General features: G+C 29.8%; 1 protein-coding gene across 1 annotated transcript; it reads right to left on the reverse strand.

Moving 5' to 3' along the window:
• Window positions 1-10,801: 10,801 nt before the first annotated feature.
• Window positions 10,802-11,896, reverse strand: LOC131604748 (uncharacterized). The gene has a single exon (XM_058877170.1). It carries the CDS (start codon window positions 11,894-11,896, stop codon window positions 10,802-10,804), a length of 1,095 nt encoding a protein of 364 aa, XP_058733153.1.
• Window positions 11,897-13,661: the final 1,765 nt, after the last annotated feature.

Consider the following 13,661-nt stretch of genomic DNA (forward strand, 5'->3'; position numbering starts at 1 on the left):
TCCATTTCCTCTTTTGCAATTGTTTCGGAGCAAGAAAAACCAAAGATACCTTCCTCCATATCCATTTGACGAATAGAACCATTCATCAAATCTGATGTTACCACAAGTGTTTCAAGACACATCCGGAATCGAGGTAAAAAAGGTTTTCTTTCCACGGTTCTTGGAAGATCCTTTTTCTTGTTGGGTACGCTACTAATTTTCTGGCTCACTTGCTGTGACTCTTGAGCAGGTACCTAAAAATCATATAACTTAGGTAAATTATAAAATCATGCAGTTTTTGAATTCAGATCATATAATTAAAACATTAAATGTACCTCTTTTTGTGATGCAACAAACTCGTTGTGCCGCAAAATCCCTTTATCCTTAGATGCGAGTTTTGTAGGAGTCTAAAATTAACATGTAATAAAAATGTACATAATGGTTCAGAATTGAAATTTGAATACTAAAAGATTCATAATGGTTTTCAACATACCTCATCATCTATGAAAATGAGGTCCGACGGCCAAGCAACAAGTGATCCTATTGCATCTCGCAACAATGTTGTCTCTGAAACAATGTCAGGTATCAGTAGCAACACATCCAAATATAATACAACATCAACCGATACTTTCAGATGTCCATCAGGGACCAGTCTATGGTGAAGTAAACCTCCCAGAGTGTTATGCACTTTTCCCTTGCCAACTAGGCGATAAGTCGGTGACGATAAGTATAGCTGACAAGATGAAATGCCATGAACTAATAATAAATATGTTACTGTTAATATGTATATATGTCAATTAAAATAAATGTGCTAATTTAATTTCATAATAACATATATAATTACCTCAGGAAATTTATTTTGACAATTGATACTAGCTTTATCACTAGTTTCTTTCACCTCTGAACTGCACTTTTCCGCCATATATCTCTCTTTATCCTTTTGCAATTCACGGACTCACGCCTTTAATTCCTCCAATGTTTGCATCACTTCTTGATTGCTAGGATTTCTTTTCCTTGGATGCTTATACAAGGAATATGGAGTCACACCATATCCTTTACCCCTCACCCTACCGGGATACTCAACAACATTTAATGCTCGACTAAGTACGCTCCTATTATCCTGGTCCTCACCTGTGGTTACCGATTGAGATAGAGTCTCTTGAAATTCATTTAGATATCAAAAATTATTAGTGGAGATAAAAAATTAATTATATATTAATAAACTTTGGATTTAATTAAAGACACAATGTTATACTTACATATTCGTCTAAATTATGCTGAACATCTTCCCTAACAACTCCATCCTTGCCCTAACGAGCTTCCTTCCACAAAACATGTGTTGGAAGTGATGTTTTATCACTTTTTGTCTCGTCTAACTATGCATTAAAACAAATAATAAGATCATCAATTATAACACATTGAGACAATTAATAAGATCGTAGCATTTATATATACCTACAATTTTTTGCTGTAAGCGGGCATATCCCAAATGCCCTTTTCTGTATGGATATGTGGGTTTTGATGCTCTCTGGTGATTTGTGTCACTCTCTTTCTTGAATTTCTCATTTTCTAATCGTTTGACTACAAAATCATCCCATTCTTCAGGTCCAATAAAGTTCCTATACTTCATTGGACGTTCCGCTTTAACAAAATTTCCTTGCTTATCCTTAAGATACTTGTTTGTTAAAAAAGCTCTCCACCCTTTGTGTCTTTTTTCGGCCAATTGAAGACAATACTTTTTTCGGTTATCTTCAATGTTAAAAGACCTCTACGGAAAAACATACGCATAAAGTGTGTTAGTATAAGTAATTTAACACATTATCGTCAACAAAAAGCAAATAACAACAATCGTATATGGTACCTTTATCTCAGTCCAAATTCTATCTTTACCAGAAGCCAACTCTTCTTTAGTCCATCTATCAGAGGTGATTGGAATGTGCATACGAGCAAGTGTACCAATGTAGCTTGTCAACTTTGCACCATTAGGATCAATTAGTTGGTTATCATCATTCCAATATGAAGGAGTGAAAAACACTTAGAAATGGGGGATTGAAAAAGTGTAACTTCTAAAAAATGGTAGATAAAAATAAAGAACACACTTATTTTTATCCTGGTTCGTTGTTAACTAAACTACTCCAGTCCACCCCTGACAAGGTGATTTATCTCAACTGAGAATTTAATCCACTAATCAAACTGATTACAATGGTTCTCCACTTAGAAACACTCTAAGTCTTCTAGAGTATCCTGATCACAACTTCATCACTCTAGGAAATCCTTTTCCAATCAATGTAAAATAAATATTACAAGAGTTTAATTTGCTTCTAAGAAAGTTGTAATCACCAAGTGATATTTCTCTTAAGTTCTAGTTCGTAACACTCACTAAAATATTACAAAGTTGTGAGGTTGAAGATGAAGTTCTTCTTTGCTTTTGTTTGATTTCAGTTTGACAGCGTTTTGGTACTTTCACGTAAGAGAGTTGTTGCTGCTTCTGAATCAGAACTTCTATTTATAGGCGCTGGAGGTAATTTTAATTTTCATTGATTTGATATTACTTTATAGAAACACTAATACATACTTATTAATGTAAATGTGTATATGACACTAGAGTTTACTGATGATTCAAAGTTGAAAAAAATGGATCACTTATGCTTGTGCTGCTTGGAGGAGTTTTAAGTCACGACTCATGAGTAATTACATTAAGAAGCCTAAGCCTAATATTGAGCGCCCATGGGCGAAATATTCTTATCTAAACAGGAAGGTTTGTAAAACGTTTATGATGTTTCATAGTTCCGAGAAGTTCATGGTTAGTACCAATTGAATTTTCTGATAATTTTATAGATACAACCATTATCGTTAATATTTCTACTATGTTTAAAACAGGTTAAAAGTGAAGCGGGAAAGGAGAACAAGGCTAAAAAAAATACCCCCATAATTTGTCTTGTGGGATATGCGAGTGATCGAGAACCATCTCCACCAACACGACATGAGAGGTGGAAGAGGGCTCGGCAAATGCCAAATGAAGAATACATTTCTAAGGCCTCAAGATTAGTCGCTAAGAGAATTATAAGTACGTAGGACTTGTTGTGCGTATGTTAAGTTTTATTTAAATTTATTTCATATTTAACAATGTATCTCTTATCATGTTGTGTAGGATTTGTTGGTAGCCTCAACCCGTGAAGGTTCCTTTGTTCCAGAACCACGACAAGGTATATTAGTAGAAGCCATCGAAACAAAGGAGCACAATGGGCGTGTCTGTGGTGTTAGAGATAACTTTGGCCTGAGAAAATATTTTGGTTTATCTAGAAAAACCACTGGAAAAACACAAACTGAAACGTTAGAAAAGTTACAGAGAAAGATTAATAATCAACAAAAAATAGTTTCAAGTGAAGTTAGAAATGGAGCAGAAAACTTGCATGAGAGAATTGGAATACATAAAAGAGTTATAAGCGATATGTGAGAATATTGTGATATTTCTGTTTTGTGTATATATGTTAGAATATTGTGTTAATTCTATTATGTGTTCCTGTGTTTTTTATGATGCAGAGAATAAGTGGTACCTTCCAACTATGTACGAATGAAGATGATGATGAGGATGATCAATTGCTTGCTAGAAATTTTGGATGTGGAGCAAGCACAAAAGGGAGTTGTTCAACTGCTCCCACCGGTCACGAGATCGATAACGGGTTGTTGAATCTCTCTGAAGGATGATATGCCAAAATGTTAAGTGCCATTATGTGCCACGAAGACGAGTTATTTACTCTTGCGCTAAAACATGATCCAGATATTAAGGGGTTAGAGGAATTCATATTTTATCCTAAAGATATAAAGGATTTGATTGTTAGATAGAAGTGGTTGGACTTAGGGCTAATACAAGTTTGGTGCACGTAAGTATATCTCATTATGGTACATTTATTCTTTTTTGTAATTCCCCACATGTATTTTTTATTTTGTTTAACCATTTAGGTACATTCACCATGTTAGTATAGAGCTAAATAAATTGGATACTTATGGATTGTTGGATCCAGTTAGAGTACGATTTACATGTAATACTTAAAAATAATATTGAAGACTTCTTAACATCACGGATAGCATGTGGGAAAGAATGTTACTTAGCACTATTCCTCCATAAGTGAGTAATTTTAAAATAATGGTTTATCTATTATAGTTAGTTTTCATGTTTTATCAAATACTAACTATATATGCATGTATTATTCAGACAGAGAGCATTTTAAATTGATTATCATATCTCTTCGGACGAATATGATAACTACAATGTGTTAGTTAAACAGACCACTTGAACATAAGATGAAACATATCATTACTACGTAACTTTATGTTTATGAGACTTTTATTATTATTTTTTAAATTTGTAATTATCTTAGAGTCTAATATTTTTAAATAATTTTCAATTTATAGTGTTGTGGACAGACATTATATGATGAACAACTCTTGAAAAAAGCTCCAATTTTGTGAGCTCAAGGTAAGTGGATAACTTGTGACATATATATATATATATATATATATATATATATATATATATATATATATATATATATATATATATATATATATATATTCATGAAATGTACGTTTATATATATTCACGCGAAATGTTTAAATTTGTAGACTAGGAGACAACTAGAGGGATGGGAGTGTGGGTACTATGTAACGAACATGTATAATATCGTCTCTGCCGACATTGTTGATTCGTGGGATAAGGTATATATATTGTCATGAAATTTGTTTACAAATAACATATTAATGTTAAAGTAATTTGCTATTATATTTCAAAAGACGTGATATTCAATTTTCTAAAACTTTTTTATGTAGATGTTCAACGGCCTGACATATTTCTCTCTCAATGACTTAGAAGACATTCGTAAACGTTGGGCGTTTGTGTTCAACGCGTTGATTGAAAAAGGGATGGTATTTTATCATGACTTTGTCTTTGATGGTTGTAAATTTATTTTTGTTGCTTAATATGTGTATATATAACATTTTTGTAATATATGTATAATATACAAGTTATTTATTTTGTGTATAGGTTATAATACATTTGATAATTTGTATACAAGTTAATTATGAAAAAATTACAGGCTTGTAATATATGGAAAAATTAAACTGAAATAAAAAAACAAATTATTTAGTCACGGTTATTATACTAACTATTGTTATAGAAAGAGCGAAAAAATAAATAACCATACAATCACTAGGTATCGAACCCATGACATTTCGCGTCATATCACAACGGTTATTTACTTTGACCGTTGTGATATAAGACACACTAACTATTTTATTCCAACGGTCTTACGCCAGTGGTGGAAAGCATCATACATATACTCACATCTTACCTTACAACGGTTTGTCTGACGTGGTTATATCCCTTTTCCAACCGTCGTGGTAGGTGTTTTTTCGTAGTAGTGAGTACAACTTTAGATTCATTTTAGACTACACACAACAATCGGTGGACTCACTGACGCACAAACATATTTGAATCTCAACAAATATATTTTAGAGCCTTTTTGTTTATAAACATATTTGAATCTCAACACATATATTTTAGAGCCTTTTTTATTTATAACTTATTTCTTCAATTGAGATGACAATCAAGAATTTTTTTTGGATCAACCTCCTTTGAATCCTTACAACTTCATTTAGTGTCTTTTATTTATTTTATTTATGGCCTATTCTTTTGATTTAATTGCCAATCAAAAGAAAAAGTTTTGATCAACAATCCCGACAATTACATTTTAACATATTTTTATTTTTATTTATTTATGATATATTTCCTCAATTGAAGGAGATTGTATAAAATCATATATTCGACAAGCATAAGCACATATGACAGAGGGAGATCATCCAATTGTCTCAAAATGAAAAAAAAAAAAAATATATATATATATATATATATATATATATATATATATATATATATATATATATATATATATATATATATATATGTATATATATATATGTATATATATGTATATATATATATGTATATATATGTATATATGTATATATATGTATATATATGTATATATATATATATATATATATATATATATATATATATATATATATATATATATATATATATATATATATATATATATATATATATATATATGTATGTATACATGTATATATACATATATATACATATACATATATATATATATATATATATATACATATATATATATATATATGTATGTATACATGTATATATACATATATATACATATACATATACATATATATATATACATATATATATATATATATACATATACATATATATACATATACATATACATATATATATATACATATATATATATATATATACATATATATATATATACATATATATACATATATATATATATATATATATATATATATATACATATATATATATATATATACACACATATATATATATATATACACACATATATATATATATATATATATATATATATATATATATATATATATATATATATATATATATATATATATATATATATATATATATATATATATATATATATATATGATCACCTTTTAAGAATATTCATGTTTGGAGAGAATTTGACACAGCCTAACTCCATAATTATTTTTTCAATACCTTGATATGAGATTGATCATTCACCTTATTTTAGATGGATGGGTTCAATTTAATTTTTTTTTCCGTTATTTTCTTTGATTATATGTTTTACTTTTTTTTCACTTTTATTGCATGGGTCAGGTATAAGTATAGTCCATCCATTTTATACATTTATTTTTCAATTTATAATATAGAATTGGTCATTTCCAAAAAAAAAAAAAAATACTGATTGTTGGAACATAACTCTTCTATCACAAGGAAGCTACTCTGAACATACCCCTTATCAATAAGGAAGAAGAAGACCTATCTTGTTGGATGGCTTCTAAGGACGGTTACTATGATGTTAAGTCTGGTTATAAATGCATTATTAATTGGGAAAAAACTAAGATCATTGACGTCTCTGACCCTATCAGGAACAAACTATTTTGGCAATAACTATGAAAATCTAATGATGCTTATAGACAAAAAATTCTCATAGGAGAATCATGCACATCATCATTCCTACGAGAGATTAGCTATCTAACAAAGGCCTCAATGGTATTCCTATATGCCCTCGATATAATGAAAGGAATAAAACCCTTAATCATTGCGTCATGACATGTCAATGGACTAAGAAAGTTTGGTTTGGATCCCAACTATTCTGGTGGGGAAAAATAGACCATGATGAGAAGTTCCTTTCGAATAACGAATTATACGATGAACCGTTGCCAAATAAAGATGTCGAGGAGAATGTCAGGACGAGTAACAATCAAGTAATTAAGGCTACCTATAAGTTTTTGATACAATAAAGGATCAGGTAAAAGATCACCATCATCACGATGATATTAAACATTAACCTCAGAGGGGTGTCCATTTTATTAGCTGATTCGAGACCAACCATTCAAATCAAATATGTTTTGTTCTTGTGTTGATGGAGGAAGGTTCCGTTGGACATAAAATGAACCTCAAGACCAAGAAAATAATGTAGATTACCAAGATCTTTTACGTGAAATGAGTCATGTAAATGTTACTTAAGCCACTGAATGGAAGCATGATCAAAACCAATAATAACCATATCATCAAGATACAAAAGAAGTAGAAAAATACTAGTAAATATGCTATGAATAAATGAAGAGGAATCTGCTATATGTTTTTTTGACATATAGTTGACCTTATTTATAACATTCTATAGATTAGGGCATAGTAGAGAACTTAGGAAGAGTAAAAATATCATTCATGGCATGAGAAACACAGGGAAACATAAATTTATTATAAAGAATGTCACATTCCCAGAAATGAAAAAGTGATGGTTAGTGACATCATAACACACAAAGCAATTATGAGAGTGACTACACCCCCTTAAATGCACATTGAACAGACTGTGCTCCAAGCTTATGCTTTCAAATGAATGTAAGTAAACAAAACACACACACCCAAAAGTATGTAAAGCACTATAATCTGAATGAGTTTTAAGAAGACGAAAGAAAGGAGAATCACGATCAATAACCACAAAAGGAAGTGGTACAAAAGCTTGGAGATGTAAGGTGTGAGTTGCATCAAGAAAATGACAAGTCTTATGTTTTGCCATGCCATTTTGTTGAGGGGTATCGAGACTAGATCGCTGAAATAAGATGCCTTTTTGTTCTAGGTATTCTTGAAACTCTTGAGACATGTACTTATCACGAGAGTAAGCGTAAATATATTTAACAGTTGTTTGAAATTGAGTTTCAACATATGTCAAATATTTCTTAAACATAGAAAACACTTTAGATATAGAACTGAGAAAATATATACAAGTAAAATGACTATAATCATAAATAAATGTGACAAAATATTTATAGTGAGCATGAGAAGCTATATGAGACATTTCCCATACACCACTATGAATCATCTCAAAACAAGTGGAAGCACGCTGAGCACTAGGCGGAAAATGAAGTGTTTTACTTTTATCCAATTTGAAAATATAACACGAAAAAGAGGCATTAAAAATAATATTTTTATTTTCCAACAAACCAATTTTACATAAATGAGACAAAACAGCTGAGTTTGGATGGCCCAATTTTCTATGCCAATCCTCATAAGAATTCAAAATGTTATTACACGCAAGAGATAAATGATTAGAAAAAACTGTATTGGAAAAAATCTTTTCACTTTAAGCCTCTTTGTGATCACCTTCCCCGACACTTCTCCCACACAAGATAATCAGACTGAGAAAAATCAACATTACAATTGTTGTCAACCATTTGGCCAACACACAATAGATTAAAAGCAAATCCAAGTGAGACAAGCACATTCATAAAATCAGATTTTATGTCAATAACATTAGTGATAAACAAGGTATTACCATCACCAATTTGAATTTTTTTTATTAACAAGATAAGAATGTAAATTATGCAAGTATTCAGATGAACCTGTCATGTGATTGGATGCACCAAATCAAGAAACCATGGACGAGAAACATGATAAGACTTACTTTAAATACCTAAGGATGAAAGGGCAGTAAGTACCATTTGTTGAATAATTTCAGGTTGTAGAGAACTAGCATCACATATACCAATGGTGGAAGAGCCAACGGTATGGCTTGTAGTGGCATGAAATGCCTTCACCGAATGATGTGTTGGTCGTGGAGGACGTGTTCAATAGTTAGAGATGATATGGCCCCGTTATTTGCAATAAATACAAAAACATTTATTGCAGCTATGAGCAGCATGTCCAATTTGTTTGGAAGAAAAACATTGGATATGTCCCATATCAGGACCCTTACCTCTACTTTAAGCAGCATCTGCAATTGCCACAAGTTCGGAACTAACAACATCATGAGACATGGTTCCTTAAGTAAGTAAATGTAGTTTCTCCTTGATGAATTCACCAACACAAATATTAAAATAAGAAACAATATTCCTATTTAACAACGATATCCTATATACGATCACCGAACAACAAGCACCAGATCTGCGATCACCGAATAACAATTTGTGATTACTGAACAACAATCAGACATTATTGAACAACAATTTGCAATCAGCAATCAGTGGAAATAAATTAAATCTCAACCAAACAAGAATCAACTATCAGCGAGCGACACATAATCAATCGCAACCAAATGAATAAGAACAAGAATCGATTGCGATAACAATGCAGCAATGAAAATCTCCCAGACGAAATAACGAAATGGAAACCAAAAACTTAGAATTGCAAGTAGCGACAAGGCTTCATAGTGGCATGCCAAATAAGTTTTTAACGTATTAGTATATGTAGGTTACTGCGCAACAAGGTGCATATGTAGCTAGTTGTTTTAATCTCAATGATAAATGTAAAGAGCATCCAGAAGGACCTCGACGATTTACAGAATCTGGACATCGTCGGTTTCTTCCCTTCTGGTAAACCATGTGCTTCATAATGCTTATATTTTTTCTATATTTTTGAATTTATGATGATATTTTGTTATTATGAAAAGGTATAAGCATTTTGAGAAATTTGCTCCATTGGGTGGGGAGCAAGCCACAGTAGAACATCCTGGAGACTGGGTTTCCATTGGTCACATCACTCAATGGCTTTGGTATTCTGTTTATGATACAAACCAAACTTTTTTTCTTTTTTGTTAAACATGTTATTTATATATACAAAACATTTGTTTTGTTATTCAACTTGCAGCAAGCAAGTGAATTGGCGCATATGGTATTCGGTCGTGTCCGAATGGACTAGAAGATTCGAATTCGGGAGGGATTCAAGCCGAGTTTAATTTGATCCACAAACAAAATTAAAGTGTGAATTATTTTTTCTTGGTGTTTCTCTATTAATTCTTTTACCTAATACTTTATGTATAGTGATCTCAACTCTTGTTTGGAAACAATTTGAGAAAGAATTATGACCAACATTATTTGGACAAGATATGAGTTGATACATTTTTGTTAAACAACATGATAGTTAATCTCATATAATAAAAGTTGACAGACACTATAGTTAATGCTTTATTTTTCTATTTGCAGTATATGCGTAAACACTTAATCTTATAAATTTATATTGTGTTAAAATGATAGTCAATTATTTTCTATAGTACAACTAAAATGATAAATACATGCGCAAATTCCAATTTAATATTTTCACTTCTTCATAATACAATGCAAATAAAACATTTAGAAATAATTGTGATAACCAGCAAATACTAAAACTACATTCACTTGAAAAATTATAGTTGGAGAGTTGAATCATTGGTGTTACAAGTTAATTTGAATATGGAACCATCCAAATAGGTGGTGGATCCATCTTATTTGCATAAGGAGCGAAGAACTTGACACTTGAATCTTGTAGATTGAAAACACCCCAATCATGTCCACCATATGAATAGTCTAAATTCATCTCTTCCCATCTATCATCGCTAAAATAAATTAAACTTTCTTTGTTACCACATTTAGAGGCATCCATTAACTTTGACTCATTGGCACCTACAAACACAACTTGACCATCCAAAGATTTTATCTTTTCCCACTTTCTCTTCACCAAGTCAAGTTTGTACATATTAAAATGCTTTGTTCTATAAGAACAAATTTCAACCTGATCCAATCGATTGCCTCCTTCATAAACTACTTCACCATTAGCATGCACGAAATTACCAATGAACCTTTCTATCAACAAGAAATCTCTTTTGGATATCACCAAATAAAATTTAGTTGAAAACTTATCTATTGGAAATTTCACCTCTTTTTCATTATCTAAAATCATAGTTGGATAATTAACTTCCAAAATCTTTCTTGGAATCTTCTGATGAAGAAAATCCCATCCTTCAATAGATCCGTCTTCATCCAAAGCATAAAGAATATTTTTATCAAACACAATATCAGAATACAATCGTTTCGCATCATAGAGTTTAACCCACGAAGCATTATGGTTATTGCAAAAAGCAATCCTACACGGGTAATCATACATAATGGCAAGGGTGTATTGTGAAGCAGATGGAGAAGACATCAATATCGCTTGGGATACAAAAGTCTTACGAAGGGATTGAACATAATAGGAATAACTGGGAACATTTGTGTGTTGAATGAACGAGGTGGTAAAAGGTGGAACATGAATAAAAGTATTACAAGATGGATTTAGAAGAAAAGGACAACCTTTGTTGTCAAGAAATATCAAGAAATTGTTTGAAGAGCCTACACACCAAGCACCTCCATAAGAGTTGAAGATAGTATTCCATTTGTAGTATTTGTTATCGAAGAGAATGAGAATGTTTTGATGAACATTGTTGTCCTCGTCTTCATAGTTCGTTTCTTGGTTGAATGATGGAAGGATAACATAAGGAGTTGTTGAGAGGAAAGTCATTCTCATTCAAGTTATGGTGTAATGTATTAGGAGAGATTCTCAAAATTATATATAGGCAAATGTATTAAGGGTCCGCTGTATTCTAGTTTTCAAATCTTAAAAATTAAGAACCTCTTTTGAATAAAAAAAATTAACTTTAAAAAAGAAACTGTTTTTCATTTTACAATTTTATAAAAACTAAAAAAGAAAAACAAATAAAGAAAATTTTGCTTTTCTACTTATGTTTCGGAAACTCCCAAAATATAGAGAATTAACAATCTTTAATAATAATAAAATCGTTATTTTAGTAAACTTTAATATTTTTTACTCTTTTATTATAAAACACGTTTAGTATTTTTCTGCATTTGTTCTTTTTACCATTTTGATGAATTAAATTGAAAAAAGGAATCAAAATAAAAAAAGGAATCAAATTAAAAAAGGAGTCAAAATAATAATAATTAGCTATTTTAAAATATATTTTAGTATATATATATTTTTTACCATGTTTAGTTGGATTTTCAAGAGAAAAATTGAATCAATAAAAAATAATTTGTTTTATTTTCTTAATCTTTATACAAACTTCATATTAATTTAAAATGAGTTGGTTGATTATTTTAACATTTTCAAAAACTAATGTTAAAAATCTTAAATAATAATATCTCTTGACATTTTTAATTTTTTTATAATTTTAAAATAAATACATGAATTATCATAAAAAATAGTATATAATAATTAAATCGAAGTTGACCTACCAAATGATTAAAGTGTTTATACTATTGAAAAACATACACTACTAGAAATACTCTATTTACCTGCGGAATTTCCTGCGAAAAAATTTCCGCAGGTATACCTGCGGATTTTATAAAATAAAATAAACTTCCTGCAGTACTAGAATTGGCGGAAAATTCCGCAGGAAAACCTGCGGATTTTGCTGCGGAATATATATTTTCAATAAAATATCTAACTACAACACAAAATCCGCAGGTAAGTTCGCAGGAAACGTTGCTGCGGATTTTGCTGCGAAAATTTATTTTAATAAAACTAAACCACAATTCTAAATCCGCAGGTAATTCCGTAGGAAAGTTTCCTGCGGATTTTGCTGCAAATTAGACATTTTTATTTTTTCCTAAAGGTAATTGTAATTTTTGTTTAAATTTTTTTTTAAAAAAATTAATCATTAATTTTTCTATTTTATTAATTATTTTTATGGTATTTTTTATTTAGTTTAATTTATAGTAATTCTTATTTTATCTATGTTATTAATTATTTTATGATGTATTTTAATTAATTCATAATTTTTAATAAAATAAATAGTATGTAAGATTTGATAAATATTTATTGTCTAAATTTTGCACGTATGAACTACCACCTTTATTGTCTATATTTTATTTAAGTTGTATGACTATTTTTTTAAAATATTTAATAAAAGATTAATTTTTAAATTTAATGTAATTCTTCCATTTAAATTTTAATAAAATGTATAAAAATTTTGAAAATTAAAATAATAAAAAATTATTAAAAAATTGAAAATGTAAACATGATACAATTTCTACCATAGTAATCAAACCTATTATCTACTTTATATTGGACCAAAAAATCTACCTTATGATAAGTTTGTAATAAGAAATTAGGATATACTTTCACGAATGTTCCGTAAATTTTTCTATGAATTTTACACTAATTTTTAAAAAATTTAGATATATTTGCATAACTACTAACTAGTTAATTATGTTTTTATAACGTGATAATCCTATTTATAAAGCTTCTCATCTAAAAATAATTTTAT

Source organism: Vicia villosa, linkage group LG5 (assembly GCF_029867415.1).
Source record: "Vicia villosa cultivar HV-30 ecotype Madison, WI linkage group LG5, Vvil1.0, whole genome shotgun sequence".
NCBI classification, from domain to species: Eukaryota; Viridiplantae; Streptophyta; class Magnoliopsida; order Fabales; family Fabaceae; genus Vicia; species Vicia villosa.